This window comes from Rhea americana, unplaced genomic scaffold, assembly GCF_003343005.1.
Source record: "Rhea americana isolate MKP2758 unplaced genomic scaffold, rheAme1 scaffold_50, whole genome shotgun sequence".
NCBI lineage: Eukaryota > Metazoa > Chordata > Aves > Rheiformes > Rheidae > Rhea > Rhea americana.
In genome coordinates this window covers 2759982-2781626 of record NW_028186646.1, presented here as the reverse complement: position 1 = coordinate 2781626, position 21645 = coordinate 2759982, and the positions used below count along the sequence as shown (strand labels likewise).

The 21645-nt window shown below is 35.5% G+C and overlaps 1 protein-coding gene across 1 annotated transcript in view; it reads left to right on the top strand.

The window, feature by feature from the left end:
• Positions 1-5060: 5060 nt before the first annotated feature.
• The window catches only part of WDR37 (WD repeat domain 37), a 37218-nt gene continuing 20633 nt past the window's right edge, over positions 5061-21645 (top strand). The window contains exons 1-6 of the mRNA XM_085317686.1: positions 5061-5186; positions 8361-8538; positions 12816-12912; positions 15879-15974; positions 16126-16190; positions 21032-21167. Of these exons, the coding sequence (XP_085173812.1) occupies positions 8401-8538; positions 12816-12912; positions 15879-15974; positions 16126-16190; positions 21032-21167 (532 nt within the window). The 5' untranslated portion in view covers positions 5061-5186; positions 8361-8400. The remainder of the gene's footprint in view (positions 5187-8360; positions 8539-12815; positions 12913-15878; positions 15975-16125; positions 16191-21031; positions 21168-21645) is intronic.

Sequence of the window (21645 nt, the reverse complement as noted above, 5' to 3'; positions counted from 1 at the left end):
GGGCGGCCCGGGAGAAGCCTCCGCGCCGCGCTGCGACTCCGGCAGCCCGGCCCGGCCCGGCCCGCGGGGCGCTGCCCGCCCGGGGCGGAGGCGTTGCTCGCCCGGCCCGCCCGGCCCGCACCTGTGCCGTAGCGCCTTAGTTTGCAGGCTGGCGCGGAGCAAGAATGAAATGCTGAAATTGGCTCGAGTGCAGCGGCGGTGCAGCGGGAGGAGAGGTGCTGTCTGCGGCGCGAACCTGTAGCCGTGGTGGGGGGTGACCTGAACTTTCGGGGATGCGTGAGGGCGGTGTCTGTGAGGGTCCCTTTGCTGTAGTTCTCTCTCTTCTCCTGAGCAAATAACTGTGAAAATAATCTTTTAGGGAGAACTGATAGGCTTATTCAAAAGCTGAGGAGATGTTAATTTCCAGTTTTAGAAGGAAATTAAATAAAAAGATTGTGCATATGCAAAGGTGAGGAAGTTTTTTTTTAAGTTAAGCCTTGAAGTGTTGTTCAAGGACACCTTGGTGTTTATGAGAAAAGAGAATCCTCCACATGTGTTTTTTATTCCTCTGTTACATCTTCTGACTTCTCAGTTTGTTTCATTATAGCATTTTTAGAGTGCATTTTGTATAACTGTGATTCATGGGAGATTTATGTAATGAATGGTGGAATAGCTTCAGTGCCATTGAGTAAATCTTCGAAGTATACAAATGTCATTTGTTAGAATACTTATCTTGCAATATTATAGCAAAATCTTTTTCCCTGAACTAGGTCCTGAAGCCCTTTTCCAAACGAATCTACCTTTGTCATTGTATGTGATGTTTTTAAAAGCGAGCTGGTAACCTCAAGTATCCCGAATTGTGTTTTCTTTTGTGTAGTTTATATTAGGTAAGGTCTTTGGTGATAGGAAGCTTATTAATCAACAGCAAGTGGATGTGCAGAACATAGCTAGCCATGCTAATTTGACTTAATACTGTGTTGATGTAAAATTGAAAAGAAATTCCTTCCTCTTTAGCTGAACTTGATCATTTTTCTGTCGTTCTACAGTAACTTAAAAAGCAGCAATGCATGGACTACACTGAAATTATTAAAAGTGTAAGCTTAATTTGGGCTAATTACTTGCCATTTTTTTGTGTGTGCATGTTTGTGTATACCTTACTCCTAATATCTTCTCCTGTAACAACTTTAAACTCAACATTTTACTTCATGAATTTGGACAACTATTTTAAGAAGGATGCCTGCTTCAAACCTTAGCACTTAAGGGAAAGGCTGCTGTAAAATGTGGCCTTTTTTAATGTCAGTTGTTTATTTGTACACACATGTCCCCAAACTAGATTTAATATGTTAAATAAAACTGAAACGTAACGCTTTCTAAAATGAAGTGTGCTGTCATGGGTAGTCATGCCCTTTGCTGCGTCTTTTTAAAATTTAGGACTTGTTTAATGGATTGTCCATACATGGTCTTTCGTATGGACTGAAATGCTTGAGAGTGCTGATATAACCACAGGAGAAACCTTCCCAGTGTCGTGGAAATGCTTTAAAAGAATAACTTAGTTATACACAATCCAGAAATTGTGTACTAGAGTTAGTATATGTCAAATAGGGAGATGCCAAGTAATACTCCGTTTTATATATTTGAGATGAGATTGGGGTTGTTTTAAGTCAAGGAATTTTTAAGTCGTAGAACTAAGATGAGTAGTTTGCCCTCTGAGGGGAGGTCAAGGCCGAGGTGACAGGGCTCGCTGCAGAGGCTGCAGCTTTTGACACGTGCTGGGAAAGTTTGTTAGTACTGTACGCATGGCCACTGAGGAACGGACAGCAATCAGGACGGTCTCTTTACAAGTTACAGTAATTTATTGTTTTATCGTCTCTGAGTAATACCTACTATTTTGAGAATGATCTTAGCATTTCAGAATGGGAGGATTGGATACTGCAGTGCTGTTGGAAGATGTGGTGGTTCTCCTTGATAGGCTGCATGAGGAAGTGTTGTAAGACTGTGCTGAGGTTACTTACTGGTGCTTCAGAAAAGCTTCCTAAAAAGTGTTACAGTTAGTGTCAAATTTAATTGCTTTTGTTGATATCTGAAGTGGTAAAATATACTAATTTACTAGCAAATAATGTATTCCTAAATGAAAGGTAGTGATATTAGAGGCAGTAATAGTGTTTTATGTAATACATTGGCAGTAAGTACCTGGATATTGTTTGTTTGGAGAGTAGCACTGTAGGACTGTGGCCTCTAAATGAGGTACAGTGCTTGCTTAAACAAGTCCCTGGTTAAACTGTCTTAGCTCTAGCACTTCCTTGGAATTCCTCACCCTCAAGTCTTGTATTTGCATTCCTGTGCATGCCTCTGACATCTGGACTACTACTAAGCAGTGAGAGATTTACTAATGCAGGAATGAGAGGTAAAATGTGAAGCAACTAAGGAAATAAAGAGCAGTCTTCAGACATATTTTGGGATTTAACCACCAGCAAATCTCGTAGGACCCAATGTTGTCTGTTGCACTCTTCAACAAAGTCAACTAATCAAAAATACCAGTTAATACAAGACAGCACAATATATACTTATAGTTAAATAAACAGTTTTAAATGGAAGATTATATTTTACTCTGCTTGTTTACCCACTTGCTTCTGTACAATTTAAATTAGTTGAAACAGTGAATACATTCAGTAAATGGGTAGTAAAGAGCACAAAGGCAAACCATGTAATTCTAAAGTGAAATTGTTAATGAACTGGAAGTCCAGCTTGGATGATCATCAGTGAACTCAGGCAAGTTTCTTCTAAATAAAAAGTCATCCAGGTTTGATCATTATGATTGCTTAATATTAGCTAGAATAAGTGCCTAAATATGATGATTGAAGGAGAGTGCTGTTTCTTGCTGTAGTAGTGTAATGGTTGGGCAAACTTGTTCTGTGCTGCAATTTGATGTGATTGCAATATTTGTTGGTATGGTTGAATTAGCAAGCTCAAAGCTTGCTAGATGTAAAATTGGCCTGGTTTCTGCTTTGATGTTGATGTTAGATGCTTGCCCAGAGTAGGCAACCACTAATGTGCTGAAGATTTTATTGCTAATTTCCGTCTGTGTAACATGCTTAAATTTCATTGGTACGGTCCCTTTTTATGCTTTGTACCAAAGGGAGATTGCCACCTCCTAACTGATGGCTGCTTTTCCCTCTTATGTGTCAAGTAGGATACTGTTTTGTTTCAAAGTATGCTATGTTAAGTTTAGAAACCAAATTCTTGTTGTAACACTTAGTGGATTTCATAAGGTTTGAGCACATTTATTACTTGTTCTAGCATCATCTGTAATGATCTGGAATGATTTTATTTCCTCAATATTCATCTTTAGTAAAACAACTGGCCTTATCAAAAAGTCTGTTTAACCTGTTCTTTCTCGGATGTGCTGTATAAAACTTTGATTGAAATAGCTACAGTTGAATGTATAGCATCCTTGAAACTAACTGTTCACTGAAGACCTTAAAATGGAAGTTTCACTCCTTTAAATTTGATTGCTTTACATATTCATAAAGACTGTAGAGGCATATGTTGTTCTTTTATTTATTTTTTTTAATCCCTTAATTCATGAGTAATGCTACATGTAACTGTTTAATAATTAAAATCTTGATAAATGTAATCACTCTCCCCTCTTTCCCCTTTCCCTCCCCTCTTTGTGAAAAAATATGTTAATTTGTATCTTTGTATCTTAAATTTCTATTGTCACACAGAACAATAATTACTGTTGTGATAAGTCTTTATTTATAATGTAGTGTACACTGAAATATTGTTCTAAAACATATTTGAAAGTGAGAGGCATGAAACTGTTTAAGAGATACAAGAGAACACAAAAATACAGTAAAATTGCTTGTGTTTTTTGACATAGTCTTTCAAATGGTAAGTATTAATATTGCTAACATCTGAACAAAATGGAGCAGGGAGATCTTGGGTAAGAGATGTTGCTGAAATTTCCTTATGCTTTCCCTTTCCAGACTTCTGTGTTGTGTTGAATGAACAAAAAAGGAAATGCAATACTGCAGCCATTCTATCTGTGCTCTGACACTTCTTAAAACAGATTTTTCTCTCTGGCTTCAGCAACATGCATACCCCAGGCATTCTTTTCTTGCAGTAGTCTGTTTTCTGTTGATCCATGTTCAAAAGTAGAAGACATATGCAAGTCGAATTGCAGTAGGATGATTTTTAAGTCTAACAAGCCCAGTGTGTGCGTTTCTGTTCAGTCCCCTTTCTTTATTGCAGCTGAATAAAACAGTACTTTGTTACACGTGTGTTTTTTACTGCTACTATAATGAAATATATCCTGTGACTCAATACGTGGTAAGATCTGTTACAGAAAGGTAGGTGGTAGAACTTTAATAAACACATTGTAAAATATAAGTTTAGTTGAACAGGATAAAGGATAACTGAAATACTGAAATATATTTGCATTCAGAATGTAGTAGTCACTCACAGTCTAGACTGTTTCCTAGGACACTTTTTTTTCCGCCCTATTTCTGCTGAATTACTTTATCAGAAATTTGTTTGGTAGTATTCTCTTGAGGCTTTGACGGATCATTGTGTTGAAGAACACTATGCAGTCGCAGCATTTTCCAAAATGATTGAGCAGAATAGCTTAGTATGTCCCATAAGCGCTCTCTCTCTCTCTTTTTTTTTTCAATAGTACAGTGCTTTTATACTGGTACCATATTGAATATAGTTCAGTAATAGGATACTCCCTCTCCACCCTCCTCCTCCTCTCTTTTTTTCACCCTCCTTGGAAAAAAACCCCTTTCTTCTGCCTTTTTTTTATTATTATTATTCTGTATGTGGTGCAAGAAATCCTGTACTACTTGTGAGTTTTTATCCTAGCTGTAGTTATACCGAGCAGAAGGGAAGTGAATTTATCTTTTTAGAACTCAGTTGAAACATTCAAAGGTTATGGTTAACTGTATCTGATTAACAATATATATAGTGGGTCATTTTGAAGCCTTTTTTTACTTTGTTTGGCTTAGATATGGTGCTTAGCCTTGACTTGTATTGATTTTTTCCAATTTCCCACTCCCTCCCTCCATGCCCTTTCCTAATTGCATTCTAACTACTAAAGATTCAAAAATGTGAAAGACTTTGACTGGTTTATATACTGCTGACTGTTTCACTAATCACTGTTTAATATGGTTTTCATAGGATATGTAACATGACACTGGTATTCTGGACAGGTAATTTTCATTGTTTGAAAAACGTACATAATAAGGGGAATCAGGTTACTGCTAGAAATGAGCACCTTATTTTTTAGCTTCATATTGCCAAGGATCTGTTTTGTGAAGTCTACTCTTGGAAAATGTGTAACATCAAAACTTTCCAGAAATTGTCAAAGATATGTTAATATTTAAAGGGGCACTGTCATTTTTTTTCCTGACTGAATTAACATCTTGATCTTGAACACTCTTAATTATTGCTGCCTTACTGAAAATTTATAAGGCTATTTGATGGTTTTAAGGATAATAGTTAAGGACAGTTAAGCTGGTCCCCTTCAGTGGCTCCTTCATATCCTGCATATGCACATGGCTGCTTGTTGCCCTGTTGGTTTCAGCTTCGCTGTGGCTGTGTGCACCCTGTGGCAGGCCGCGGGGAGGAGCGTGCATGCCTGCTCTCCCGGGACAGTGCATGGGCCGTGTGGTCATGCTGGTGCATGAGGAGAGCGCAGCTGTTGTCCGTGAACCCGGCTGCAGGTGAAGTGCTACCGAACAGATAAAATAACGGAGGTGTTTCTTATCTAATCTTTTCTGTTCGCTTACTAGCCTCGACAGTGGGAACCTACACGTAGTTTATGTGAAGATTGCACTGTGTAAAAATGTAGTTTTGTGCATTTGACTGTGTCCCTTTAAATTCTGCGCAGCTAGAAGGAGCTGGTTTGTCGCTGCCAAAACTGTACATACTCAGAGCCATCCAGAGAAGAATAGTTCTTGCCTAAGTCCTCTGAAATGAGGTAACTTGGCAAGAGAGGGCAGGTGGAAGTTAACATGGTTAAAACAACGGATAGTGGAGAGTACAAACTATCTTAACATCGCTGATAGACTTGCACATAACTAAACCTCACATAACTCGGAAGCCAATCTCTGGCAGGGATTAGAAATTAGTTTACTTTAGCTTACTCTATATCTTTTACAGAGTTTAAGTGAAATGATATAAACAGATTTGTATGCGTATATCTAACTTTGTGTAGAGATATAAAATCATGCAATACATGTATGTACATGTGCATGCGTGTGGTTTGGTGCACTGGGCCTTAAAAATAAGGCATGAACCCTGCAGATTCTGGTACACTGAAAGCTGTTGAAAGAGTAGTTCCCAAATGAGGTAGGTAAAGGGTGAAATGGAGGAGAATCTTTCACTCGTGTCTTTGATCTGATCCTATTTTGAAAAGAAACACGAACGCGACAAGTGCTGAAAGCCTGTTCCCGATTATTGACCGCTTGTTCAAGAGCAGGAAGATACTTGGTTGATGAAGGCCAGAAAATCTTCAATGACTTGCTGATGAGATTTGTTTTTTATTTCATTCCCTTCTTTCTTTGAGAAATCTAGCCACAACGGGGGAAAAAAAATCTGGCAAAATAAGAAACTATGGTAGTTCTTTCTCTTTTCCCTTCTCATTTTAATTTATCAACATAGCTAATTAGTTACTACTGATTAATCACACATAGAAAGGTCCTATGGGATTAGACCAGGGAAGGACTGTGCAGAGTCCAGTGGAAGTGAACAGAATCATTTCAGTGAAGTACAGGATTCTGGTGCAACCTGAATTTTATTTTAGATTCACTATGGGACTGATGTCAGGTTACTGGAACTTGTAGAATTTAAGTGATTCAGGTGTTTAAAAATTAATTAAAATACAGATTTTTTTATGAGAAGATTTGAGGATGGATGGGCATCAAAACTTAACAAAAAGTGATCTCATATTTTTGTATAAATTATTATACTGCAAAATGAAAATATATAAGGATACATAAAACAAGCCAAAGTAAAAGTCATTTTCATTCGTGGCCCACACTGTTTTTAGTAAGCTACACTTTTCCTTGGCTTTATGATATGTTAAAAAGCTGAGAATATCATGTTAAATACACTGAACTGGTTAATGCCTAATCTTTTTAATAGTGATGGTGCTCATTCCTAGCTTGAGGTCTAGTGTGTTGGTGGCTCTTGAATTGGAAATGACCGTGGGTATGGTTAAAATTTTCTCTGATCAACTTATTTAAAAGGAAGCTCAGTTGCCTTGTCAGCTTTGCCAACTCTGCTCTCCTATTTCTCTGTAGATGATTGCAGCTATTTTCAGTTGTAATTGTTGTTTCAGAAATAATTTATGCTGGAGAATGAATTTTTTTTATTTTATTGTTCTCAATGTTCAGGAGTCAAAAGTTTTGAATAATAAATCTTAAAATATTTAAAATGTTTAACAACTGCTGCCCCAAAAAACTAAAATAATTTCTATTGAATATCAGCTTTAATTTTCAAAAATATACAGAAATTATATGTTTGTAAAAACTAAGATTTTGATAGTAAAGAACATATTCTCCACTTTTTTGTTCAATAAATCAAGCATAACATTTTTCTTAAACAGGGGAGTTCAGGAGATCATGCATGGTAATATTAGCTGGTGATGCTGTCAGGTGTCTTTAAGAATATTAAAATACATATTTGACTTTAATAAATGTGTGCAAGCTGAATAAGCTTAAAAATGTCAACAATAACCTGGTAAGACAAGCACACGTTCTAAGAAAGAGAAACCCCAAGTTGTCAAAAAACAGTGAAAATTAGTTTTCAGAGTTTTGTATCACTAAAATTATTTTCTGATGTATATGAACAATCTATTACATTTTGTATAGTAATATTTAATAATATTGCATAATATATTTTTAACCTGACAGTGTCCCAAAGTTATCATGTCTCTTTGCTTTCATTTTCCAGCTGAGTTTTAATTTTGCATGCATTTCAGTGAAATACTATATCTAACAGTTTTTTTCTGGAAGCATTTTGGGGCTGTCACTGCTAGTAGTATTCACCAAAATGCTTACTCAAGAGCAGAATAATAAAATTTATTTCCCTTTTGTGGAGATTTGTTATGAAATGAAATGCTAATGAAGTGAAATCTAATGGGAAAAAGTAATGCAGAAGTGATTCTGTTCTCTGTTTACATGTATGCATATGTATTTTTGAACTCCAGGTTGTTTGAAGCATAACTGTAAATAATAGGAACCCCCCTTCTTATAAGGGTTTTAATGGCATCCCAAACAACTCTGAAATTCAATAGACCTAAATGTTTACATTTTGAGAAAAAAATTTTAAACTCTGGTTACCTTGGCAAAGCAATTTGTAACATTTAATATTATCTTTAGTTTATCATCGGAGCCTCTGTGAAGCTATCTTTTTGAAGTAATGCCAATAGAAAGTGGAAGTTGTGCAGCTGCTCGCCAGGCAAAGCAGAAACGTAAATCTCACAGTCTGTCAATCCGAAGAACCAACAGTTCTGAGCAAGAACGGGCAGGACTGCAGAGAGACATGTTGGAAGGGCAGGTAGGTACCTGATGCTTAGGTAACTTTAACTCTTTTATGATGGCTTTTTTATGTGAAGAAGTTAAATAGACTTAAGTAATGAAGTATGTCTAATAAAGCTGGAGGTGTAGCAGACAAGCTTGCTTTTAGCCACTGACTGTCCTTGCAGTCTGTTAGTATGGATATTGACCATACTTTTGGCTGTATTCAGACTTGTGTATCTTTTTATCAACTTTGTATATTTTACAGTGAATGGTAAAAACAAATAGCAACTACTAAGAATATACCCTGCCTAGCTTACTGCATTTCCTTCCTCCCGCCTCTTTAAGTTGAAGACTGATTCTTGAGTTTATGAATTTGAATTTGGAACAATATTAGCCTATCAGTATGAATAAAGTGAAATACATGTTGCTAAAACTCAGGGAAGGTTTTGGTGGGAACACTATTCTACATTCTTTTCCGTAAAATAAATTACGTTAATTATTGTCTGCTTGATAGGGGTATGAACTAACTTTGTTTTGTGTTTTTATTCATTTATTTATTGAATTTGGCTCTAATACAGATGTGATCTTCACAGAATAGTTGAGATGATCTCCAGAGGTCCCTTCCAACTTCATCCAACTCCCTTGCTCAAATGAGGTCACCTGCAGCATGTTGCCCAGGATGCTGTTCAGATGAGTTTTGAGGGTCCCCAAGGATGGGGACTCTGCAACCTCTCTGGGCAAGCTGCTGCAGTGCTTAGCCACCCTCACATCTGAATCAGTATTTCTTTATATTCAGATGGAATTTCCTATGTTTTGGTTTGTGCCTGTTGCCTCTTGTCTTGTCCCTGTGCTCTACTGAGAAGAATTTGGTTCCATATTCTTTGTGGGGAATGTTCTTTCCCTGATGCAGTACTTTGCACTTCCCGTTGCTGAAATTCATGAGGTTCTGCTCAGCCCATTTCTCCAGCCTGTTGATGTCCTTGTGAATGACAGCGCAACTATCTGGTGCATCTTCTAGGCATTTAATTTAGTGTAAAAAACAGCTATATAAATTTTTGTTATTCTCCTAATCTGCTCAGTGTGTGTAATGGACACAATTTAGAACCAGTTGGAATACTTTACTTAACAATATTGAAATTAACTATAGGTAAAGCTCCTATAGGAGCACTGTTGGAAGTAGTGCTGCTGAAGATAAGCAAATAGTGGGGTTGAAAATTATATGATATCAAGTTGAATACACAAAGTTAATATGAGCCTGGCAAAGATGTGGCAAAACTTGGTTCTTATCAGTGAGGTGCTTTGAAATACTGACAATGTTATGCCATGAGAAACACTTCCTCTTGTAGGCTGTCTTAGACACTCTGAAGGGAAAAGCTTGTGTTCTCTCTGTGGTGTGACAGATTTTTGTATTGCATCTGTTATTCAATTGATTACTAGTTTTCTGGAAACTAACAGAGCCAAAGTTGTTGCTTCTAGTCATCTGGAAGCTAGACGTTGTAAATATTTGCTTCTATAGAAAACTGTTCTTGCTTTTGGCCTTTTACAGCCTCACTGTAGGAAAGCAATGAAGGGCAGTGAAGAGGTGAAGGTCTACTGTCACTTCTATATAGTAAACAAAAAACATTAACCTCTTTTAGTGTTTCGTATCAAATGCCACAAACATTTATTTTGATAGAATGAGTGTTTTGTGTGTTAGCTTGTTTAATTTTGTTGACCTTGAACAGTTGCCTGCCAGCTCTGATATGGAGAGAGCATTGCTACTTCACAATGGTTCTGTAAAAAAACACATGAAATCAAGATATCACCTGTTTATTTGCAAACATAGTTGTTACATCATGTATTAATAGGCTAATTAATGCAAGCTGTTCAAGGAGAGCTTAGTCTTTTTGATGATCTTTTCATTTGGAATTACTGGGTAATTGAATCAGAAATAGATCTTTTAATTTCAATATTTCTCTAAATACTATTTCATTTGTACAATACAGTTGACCTTGTCCCAAGTTGATTTTAATCTGAATCTGCTTCACGTTCTAATTTGTTGGGATGTATGAACAAAAGTATTAGCAGGGAGAGGCAGATGAAGAAGTAGAAATACGTTTTTAATCTGATTGTGTCCTAAAGTTATCATGTCTCTTTGCTTTTGTTTTCTAGCTGGGTTTTAATTTTTTATGTGTTTCAGTGAAATATACTGTATCTAACAGTTGGAGGCACAAAGAGCATAGGGCCACTTCTTTCAGTAGTAGTGCCTGTTTCTGTCAGCTTAATGTAGACATGAAATTGGTATAGGACTGAGTTATGAACAATGTGTTACGTGTTCTAAGTAATGACTGCTAATGGTTTCTGTCATTCTTCTATGTCAGCTTGATGTCTGGAAGTAACTTCATAGTTAATATAAAAGCACGATCATGGTAGGCTTTTCTGTGTTTTTCTGAAGGCAGTTACCTTATTTTCTTATACATGAACCAAAACATGAGTCAGGTTATATTCTGGTTGCTTAGATGCTGACTTACTCAAAGACACATACTGCCCTCTAATGGCTAGTATGCATTTGCTTTTTCATAATTTAGACAGTTTTTAAAGTGGAACCATTTTTTCTGGATCAGATTTTTGGGGGCGCTTCAGAGTAAAACAGGCTATTAGCCACCCTGAAACTTACGTTGAAATAATTAAGTTTGCCGTGATTTAGGTGATGTCCTGTATTAATGTTTTTACTTTCTAATAGTTCTTCTGTACACCTAGATCGGAAATGATGGTTTGCACTTTGACAGAAGCTGTCTTGATTTCCTTTCTTGTTCATAGTTGATGAGTTTTAAGACTTTGAAATTGTATACTTTTGCTTTGTTTAAAAAGCAGTTGTTGCAAATGGACGCAGTCCCTGAATGCTTTCCTTAGGATCCTCAAGATACATGCTTCCTTACTTATCTTTGAGTTTTGGTAACTTGTTTTCTTGCATAGATGTTTTGCAGATTTTGAATATGGCTGCACCTTTTTGCAGACTTGTCCAGTATTAAGCTATTGTCTTACTGAATTTTGAGATGACAGGTTAAATATTAACTATCCTACTACGGAGTACTTAAGCTTTTTTGTTGATAGCATAACTCTCAGCTAAATGGAAACTTCTCTTTAAAAAGTTCATAGTTGACTAACTAGATAAATGCAGTAGGTGAACTTGCATATTGCCGTCCATCAGCAACTGAAGAAAAGAATAGATTTAGTATAATTGATCTACTTAGTGAGCAAGGATGGTTGATCTTTGGATCCATACTTATAGATTAGGCCAGTTAGTGGATTGACTCTAGTTATTAGGCTAATGACTGTATTTTCTCCTTTCTGATCTCTCATTTTTAGTAGTATGCTATGCTTTAAATTTTGTAAGTTAAAAGTTGGTTGTTAGCATTAGGTATTCCCTATTAATTGATTACTGTCTGTTGTCTTCTGCATCACTCAGCATCTTCTCAAGTGTTCAATAACAGAATTATTTCTATAGTGAGAACTTTGAATACCAACAGAAATCAGTACTCAGTTGCTTTGGATAAAGTACGCCTTTATATAGTGAAAATGCAGTGCTGATCTCTGTTTTGTAGGCAGATAAATAAATTTAAATAAATTGTATACAGAAACTTGTTGCCAAGCTGAGTATTGACCTTGGGTTTTATAAATCCTATGTTGGTGGTTTTATCATATACTTGTTTTTTGCCTTTTATTGCTGTGATAGTTATGCATAAAAAAAAAATCAGTCTGTCTATGTGAACTTGCTTTTAAATATTTCTGTGAAAAGGAGATCCTTGAATAGTATCTGTGGAGGGAAGGATTAGATAGTTTTTTCCCTCCTTCTATTTAAATAAAAAGAAATCCTATAGCATTGTGGTTTCGAAGCCACATTTTTGATTCCAGTCAGTTTTTATATTACATATCTATATGGTAATTTCTCAGTCCTCATAACTATGGTTATAGAATGGCTTTAGACTTGGAATGTTTTTAGCCTACATTTGGTTTGTGCTCTATCAAATGTACAGAAAGCAGTCCTAGAATTTTATTTCCAACCTTTTCTTTCATACAAGACTTGGAATCAGTGGACAGTTATATTTGTTGTTTTAATTTGTACTAAAAATCTTCAAATTAAATGAAATCATAAATACATTAAAGGAAAAATAAAACTTGGTGAGGTTTGCATGCATTTGCTGGTTTGCATGCTGTACTCTATTCAAACAAGAATCTTTATTTTACAGATACATTTATACTAAATCATAATTTAAAATATTTGGTAGAAACTTGAAGAAAATAGGTGCAAAAAACATTATTTTTGCCTTCCAGGATTCTAAACTACCTTCTTCTGTTCGGAATACGCTTCTGGAACTTTTTGGACAAATAGAGCGGGAGTTTGAAAACCTCTATATAGAAAATTTGGAATGTGAGTATTTTTTTCCTATCAGTTTAAAGCTGTTAGGACTTATGATATAGTAGAGCCAATTGAAAAGCTTTCATTAGATACTATAATGTAATTAATGCAGTTTCTTTATGAGGAACTTAAGAATAGTTTTGAAATTCTTGCCAAAGACAGTGTTTGTCCTTTTTTGAGAAAAATCCGTCTCTTGTGTCTTTGATGTAAGTAGTGAGGACCAATGTGTGTCATCCTCTTTGAAGCCATGGCAAAGAAATGGAAGTGGCTGTCTCCTTTTCCCTAGTGTAGGCTCTGGTGTATACCATCTTGATCTGACTGTGGCTTTGTTCAGCCTACAGCATTCGAGACTGCAGCTTTGTCTTTGTTTTTATATACATATTCCTTATGTTCAAACTATTCAATATATTCTATGTAGTCAAACTTCAGTTTAATGATATTATTTTAGTAAATAAAATTGACATTATGTTTTATTTGAGAAAATATAAAAGGTAGTGTTTCTGGACCACACTACTTAGTGTATTACATGACCAGCATCTGTATCTGCCTGTGAAGACTGAAATTGAGCACACAGTTAATAATTCCAGGTGTTATCTGCAACAAATGTAATGTAATGACTTTATTGCAATGTAAATGAACAGAGGATCCAAAGGAAGTAACACAGGCAATAATGTGATATTGCCTTTCTTAACTTCTCTTAGATTTTGCAAGCTCTGTTGCATTACTTGACCTCTAAATTGTAGAATCTGTCTATCTTGGTTTCAAGTCAAACTTTTTGCATCGAATCTATTCTCCCAGTTAAACCAAATGCTCATGTTACAAAACATTTTTGCATACCTTCTGAAAATGTACTGCTTTTTTCTACTCTTAACCCGAGTTCACGTTGGTTAAAGGTTAGCATCAGCAGTTCAGGTTTTTTGTGTTAGTGACACTTTGGATACTTGAGTTCTCCACCTCCTGCTGAGAATTTGGCTGAAAGTATGAAAAATAGAGATTATTTTCCCCCAGCTTGTTCTGGGAGAACTGAACAGCTGTGAAGATCTGAAAACCGTTTATACATTTTCTTGAAGGAAGTACTGCAGTGTTAACAGTACATAGCTCACTCAACATCCACTATTACTCCACATCACAGCAATTTCATGACAGCAACTGAAATTCAAGAGCTATGTGTGACTGCTCAGTTTCAGGGGTGTGGGGGTAAAGAGTGGTATTAGGTGATTATTATTTCCCAAAAATCAAGCTTTAGATGTACCATGCAGATTTCTGTCAGCTGAGTTAAGCTATAATTGCCCAGTGTTGCTATCAGGTATGCTGACAAATGTGGTAGAAATGAGTTTTTTCTTTTCTACCACTTGACTTCACAAACATTTGATAGAAAAGTAGTAGTGAATGCATTTGTATCCTACTGGGCATGATTATTTTCCTTCCATCCTACTTTTGTTTATTGCACGTCTTCCTTCTTCACTTGAGAATTGTAGTTCAGTCTTGGCCTTTATGATCTCCTCCTACCCCCGACAGTTTTCAAATTTCAGTTTTTCTCTTCTGATGCTCAGTCTGTTGTTTTTGCTCTTGGTCTAACCTCTATGTTACTGTTGCATCAAATTTACCTAGAGAATCTCAGATTTTTCTTCCTTGCTTCTCATATACTCTTCTTCCCCTGTTACAACTACTTTCTAGTCTCTTCCTTTCCTTATTCCTTCCAGGCTTCAGTCATAATTCTTTCAGCCAATTCTTTGTTTGTTTTATTCTTCTGTTTCTACAAGCCTGTCTTTTCTTTGATTACTTCTCTTTCACATTGCCTGTGCTGAATGATAATAAAAGTTCAGATGTATGTGACTAAGAACACAGAAGACAGTATCTTACTTTGCCCGTTTAAAGTACTTGAACAAAGTATGTGTGTGTGAATTGGCTTTTTTTTTCCCCCCTTCTACTGCTTAGAACTGAAACTGCAGTGAGGTTCTCAGAAATGGCAAAAAAGACATACACATGATGGATCATGTTTCCCCATGTTTCAAAGCCTTATTACAAAGCCTAGGAAGTGAATATGGTTTTTTAAAGAGGTCCCCAGAATTTGTAGAAAGATAGTTTTCAGCTTTTCTTCAGAGTTAGTTTAAGCCTATCTAAAGCCTCTCAATTAAATTCAGCCTGAGGAAGATGCTTAAAGAATATCAGCCCAAATTTTGGAGGAAAGCTGTAAGCTACTGAAAAGGTTCTTTATAATATAAATTTGGGCAACTTTAAACCAGTCCAGCCACTGGATACTTATGTGTACCTAACCTGTTTTAGCTATGTCACAGCTCTGTCTTCTGTTCGTATAGTGCTGGTGAGAGTTATAAATAATGAACAGAAAAGCATTCTCGTTGCAATATATGCTTTATCTTATGTACAACAAAAATATTTTGGTTGTATTTAATGTTTCTAAAACACTTGAATGAAATATGTATATGTCAAATTCTACAAAATTTTTTTGTATATTTTGCAGAATAAAAAGGATTTATACACTTTTGCTACATTTTTATTTTTAAACTCTAGTTATAAGCAAACCCTCGGGAAACTAGTATTTCATGATTAATAAAATCTGTCAGAAAATGTCTTTCTAATTGGCTCATACTTGTTATTCTGTAAGCTTTGTCTCGCATTGGATTTAGTTCGATGCTAGTATGCCATATATTGTACAGAAGCTGTTTTATTAAACTTTAGTCACATTTAGTAGTAAAAGTAACAGTAATTAGAAGCCAGTAATATCTTCCTTGGATTCTGGGTCAAGGTTGTTCTCTGGAAAATTCAGCATGAGACTTAGTTTATATCTTGGTAAGAACTGCTTTTATAAAATGACAATTATCTCCCATCCTGTCCTTAACATAAAATAAACTTATAAATAAAACTTATTAATCATAATTCTAAAATAATGTGTTAATAATACTGTTTTATTCAATTCTCTTTTTTTGCATTAATATGAATTTTCATGCTATTGATAGTACGCAGAGAGATTGATACGCTTAATGAGCGTTTAGCAGCAGAAGGACAAACAATTGATGGAGCTGAACTTAGCAAAGGACAACTGAAAACAAAAGGTAAGAGAAGCACAAAGAATCTTAAACTGGTGTTTTTGAGTTTACTTTTTAATACTTAACTGGTAAAAACTTACTGAAGGGAATTAACATCGTAATATAAATAAGCTAATGTATTTGAAGTGTCTTTCTTTAAATTTGTTTGTCTCAACAGCCAGTCACAGTACCAGTCAGCTTTCTCAGAAATTAAAGACAACTTACAAGGCGTCTACTAGCAAGGTATGAGATAGTTAAACCTTTACTCATCAATGTGTACTCATGAGATTAACATGGCTAAGTTGTGAGTTACTGAATTTCTGAGCTGAATAATGCTGTTTTTTTTTTTTTTTTTAACTAAACCTGCTTAATGAAGGACAGTATCTTTATCTTGGATTAATCAATTGCCCTTACTACAATGATACATTTTTACAATAATTGCTGATACTTTTAAAAGGATAAATATTGGACCGGAGAGAGCATGTGTGCACATTGTGTCTATGTGAAGTTACTCTTTTGTAATGGAATAACTAAAAAAAATCCTGTTTTGTGAGAGAAATAGAAAACTTAGTTGATGATGAAGTTCTGAGTAAAGATTTGAGCATTGTGGTTGAAACGGGCATTTAAGTAGGGATCTTTGGATACCATTTGAACTGTGTTCTATTATAGGGAGGCTGAGTATGTTGTTGTTGTTGTTGAGCCATGGGGATGGGGTTGCTGCTGTGAGACTAGAACGGTTTGTTTCCTCAGCATTGTGAGGCTTTACAAATTAGTAGTTCAATATCCTCTTTTGCCTGGTTTCTTAGTATAGTTACTCATCCTGATGTTTTTCTTTTTACACATCTACATTTATCTGGTATTTTTGTTTTCCCCTTTCTCTCCTTAATTTGTGATTGTAGAATGGTTTTAGAGTGAATGTAGGTGTCTTGGAAATACCATCTACCAAGTAGTCTAAAAATATGGGAGTAAGAGTAGTGTGCTGAAAACTATCCTAGTTGTTGTGTTTTACTTGGTCTCCTTTTATATCTATTGTTTCTCATTTATTTATTTATTTTGAGGCTGATGTTAAATGCTTGTTGTCTTTTATTTGCTTGCAATGTGGTGCTCATATTCTTTCCCAAGCAAGGCAGGCAGACCTCACAACTTCGGTGTGGGAAGCTGGGCAATATGGGGTGGAGACTCCTGGGTAACTGCTTCACTTTTCAGTATTCTGGTATGCATGCACAGTAAAGTAGTCATGAGTACTGGAATATGAATTTAATAACTTGCTGTAGGCATCGTATCTGTTATATCAATTGGTAACTAACATATGTTTAAGTGTGTGAGTGTATTTCTTTCTGCAGCTTTGAATCAGAATTTATTGTGGGGTAGAGAGGAGAGGTGAGGAGAATGATTAAGCTGAGAGCATCTCTCTCCAGTGTGTCCTTTGCTCGGGTCTTTTCTGTAGTTAGACTGGTTGTCTTTGGGCCTCTGCCTCCTTCCTGCTCAGAAGAGTTAAACAGCTGTGGTCTTTGGGCTCTTCAACCACAAAGAGACTACAGCCAAAAGTTCAGGAGGGACAATAGCTATTTTTCTAACAAACCATGATCTTTCTGTATTTAACTGAACTGGATGCAATTAAAGTCTCGTAGTGCTGGTATCTGGCAAAATGAGTTTATTTTAGAGTTTTAAGAGTTCACAGCTATAAAGTTCTTAAGTTTGTATTTTTATAAGCAGTGAATGAATTAGGATATACACCAAAAATGGGTTGTGTTCCAAGTCAAGTTGGGTAATGGTGGCAACTGTGCTCTTATACCCCTCCTTTGTACTGTCACTGTGTATCTAATTTAAAATTTGTCAGAAGTCTGTTATTTTTCTGTGAAGTAAATTAGAAGAGACTTACGTTTTACAAACCAAAATGTTTTATTTAATTGCACAAGATTACCAACCTGTAAAGAGTTAAGGTTTGCTCTGATAAGAGCTGTGAATACTTGGTTGTTCTAATCATAAAACTGTTCCTTGACTGCCATATTGGAAAAACATGCTAAGACTAAAATATTCCAATCTGTTCAGTTTCTTGAAAATGATGAGGTAATCAAACCTGAATCAAAGTCTTTTGCGAGAAAAATTCCCATTTCTGGTACTTTTCATCCCTTAGATGAGTTGAGAGTCTGAATATTAAGTTGGCAAAACTCCGATCAGAGTAAAGATACTTTGAACAGCCAAGGCAATCCACTAGTGTCCAGATCCTGAAGGAACAGAATAGATTCAGTGTATGGTACTCTAAAAATCCTTATTTAGATATATTAATGGAAGATATGCTATAGTCCAACTGCACTGTTTGTAGATGAAGGAGTCACTTAATGAAATTAATATATTGTTGTTGTTAACAAGGTGTTAACTGTTGGTGTTAATGATCCTTGACTGTAAGAGTTGTTAAGACATCAAAAAAATACCAACAGTTTTTGCAGAATCCTAAAATAAGCTGAAATTATGTAACTTGTGCCACAATCCTTTTCTGGGATCTCTGGTTGATTTTTTTTTTTTCCTTTTTTGACCTGGAAAAGGACCTCTTAACAGAGTTTCTTCACCCTTACATTGAACAATTGAAGAGAATAAAACTTTTTGGTAGGTGCAGCGATAGCCCTCACTGCTTGATGTTGTTCCATAGTAAACTCCATCGTTCAGTTGCAGTGCAGTGTTGCTGGACTGTTCCAACCAGATCAAGTTTCCATTCATATTTCTAATATATCCTGTCTGCTTAAGAGGCATTTGGTATGGTATTTTGATATTACTTGCAAGCAGTTGTCTCCATTCTGAAGAAGCTCTATATGGAATGAAATACATGAAAGTATATGGATTTAAGAAAGGGGATAGGAAGCTGAAATACACTCTAGATATGATTGCCCAGTTATTTGCATTATTATATGATATTCCAAGATCTACTGAAAGGTATTAAAAAAAAAATCTTTCTGTAGTGCAGAAGCCTCTTTTTAGTAAGTTGCATAGTATTCAAGTATTTCCTATCCTTCACTGAAAAATTGTTTCTGAACAATTATAAGGAACTGTGAAGTAATCTGGTGACTCTCTAGTTACTGGTATGTGAATTGAGAGACAGCACAACCCCCTCCCCCCTAGAAAAACAAACAAAAACAGTGAAGGGAACATTGTTGGACTTCTCTCTCACCTCTTTGTTCGTTCAAAACTGCAAATAATCCAAGAGGAGCTAGAGTATCTATGGCATAAAATGATTGGTAACACCACTGTCCAGCACTCTTCAAAAATCTGTTGTTGAATAGGAGATAAAGTTCACTTCAGAAGGCTTTGGCAGGAGAATTTGCCTTAAAATCGGAAAAAACAATGCAAACTTAGGTCAATGTGAGATTAAGGCTTGAAAAGCTTCAAGTTTGAAATTTGAGCTGAGAGGTATATTAGTCCTTAACAACAGTTAAGGACTTATTCTGCTGTTCCATTACTTGTAAATAACGCCATGTGGTTTGAAAGCTATATTCTATATGAAATTGCATCCAAAGGATTGTATTCAAGGTTTATAAAACTCTACTATACAACTGAACTAATCTTTACTATTAATGCACTCCCTTTTCAGTGCATCCTCAAAGGTTGTTGCTTCTGCTGCTATGAGACTGAAAGACACATTAATCGTTAATTTGGAATTCAAATGGGGCATTATCATCTCATCATTGCAAAGTTGACGTGCACAGAATTTAGAATAAATCTTACAGAAATTCTTAACTTTTAAAAGCCTTTTCTGAAGTAATTTGCTTTAATGACCTATTTAAGACCTTTTCTCCTTTGATACCACAAACTAATAGGAAATGAAGTCTACATTTAAGATTCAATAAACTAAGGATAAAATCCTAATTGTTTTACAAAGTTGTAGGCACATCTTAATGTGATTTGTGTTACAGCATTTGAAGCTTTTGACTTTACTCATTTGATAGATACCTGCTCATAATTGCATGCAGAGGAAAATGGTGATAAATTGATTTTTTTTCCTTCAAATTTTAACAAAGTTTTTCAGATAACCGTCCTCAAAATATGGTTACAAGCTCCAAGACTTGTGGGGTAAAATAGGATATTTTTCACTGTGACTTTGCTCTTGTTGAACTCATTTTTCTCCACGGTTGATTTCAGTCTCACTGGAACACTCTCATATTTTTTATATATTTATATGTGTATGTATATATTTATGTGTATATATGTGTGTGTGTGTATATATACACACACTCACATACACATATATAGATATTGAGGTATTTATATTTATATATACAAATACATATTTCTCAGTCACTCGGCTTTTATTTGAAAATGTAGAATTTCTGCAGTTCAGATACTTTTCCATACAGACCAGTGTTTTTAGTCTTCCTGTGCTATAGTGCCTTGGAATTTTCCCTTTTTGATAGACTTTTTTTTTTTTTTTAGTTTCATTTGATACTGTTTACCCACATACTAATTTACATTTAAGACTTCTGTTTTCCCTTAATAGCATTGACAAAAGAATGCTTTATTACACAAATGAACTGGCATATGTTCCAGGTTAGTGTTCGATTTGATTAGCTCTTTGTGGTTTTTGAAGAAAGATGGCAACGAGTGTTATAAATGGAAATATTTCTGTTTTTTTTTTGCTAGAGCTTTGTCATAAACAGTACACTTTCCAAGACTTTACACTATATAATATGTCTATGAGTTGCCAGATGTAATTATTTTGATAGACAAAGTAAATTTTTTATTATAATTCTTTAGCTTACAAACTGAATGGGAGTGCACACTGTGTGCAACCTAATTACACCATTGAAACTGCATCATTGTAGTAGAGAATAGTTCATAATGCTTTCAGTAAAAAGGGAGGTGTTATAAAAAGAAAAAAATCAAGTAGTGTGTTAACATCCAAGCTCACTTTCCTACCATCAACTGTCAAATTCTTGACAAGAGCAAACTAAGAAAACTGAGAAATTGGTATGGGAAGAAGTTAGTATCAGGTTGTTAGACTAGCAAACACTATGAGCAGTGTATTTTGGGGATAAGTTACTTAATCATGAATCAATGTGGAAAAATACATATTGATCTCTCTGCTATTTCAGATTGTATCCAGTTTTAAAACTACAACATCAAGGGCAATCTGTCAACTGGTAAAGGAGTATGTTGGCCACAGGGATGGTATTTGGGATGTCAGTGTCGCAAAAACTCAACCGGTGATTTTGGGGACTGCATCTGCTGGTAAATTCTTGCATTGCTCGAATCTTAAGAAAATTCTGGTTTAGTCTATAAATAAAGTAAATTAAAAGCACAGTTGAGCACTTAGGTCCACTATAGTGTCTCAGATGAGCTTTTATTGTCAGTCTTTGTTTTAAGAATTGATGACTTAACTATCTTTTTAGTAGTTCTATGCAAGTATTCTTCTGAAAGAGTTCATTTAAGAAAGTTCAGTAGCTTAAAAATTCTTAAGTAGGATTTTTTTTTTTTTTTTGAAATTCATTTAATTTTGATATAGCTTTAGAAAGTTCAGGCTTCCTTGCTGATCTTTCTAAGCTATTTGCCTCTTAACTTCAATGCAGATCACTCTTTCCTTAGAGTCAGCTCTAGCCAGTTAGATGGGTGTAAATCAGTAGTTTGGGAGCTGCTTGCTTGGAGAGGACTTTCATGTAAAATACTTTACTATTGTATACAGAGCTGCCCTCAGGCTTTCTATCATAGT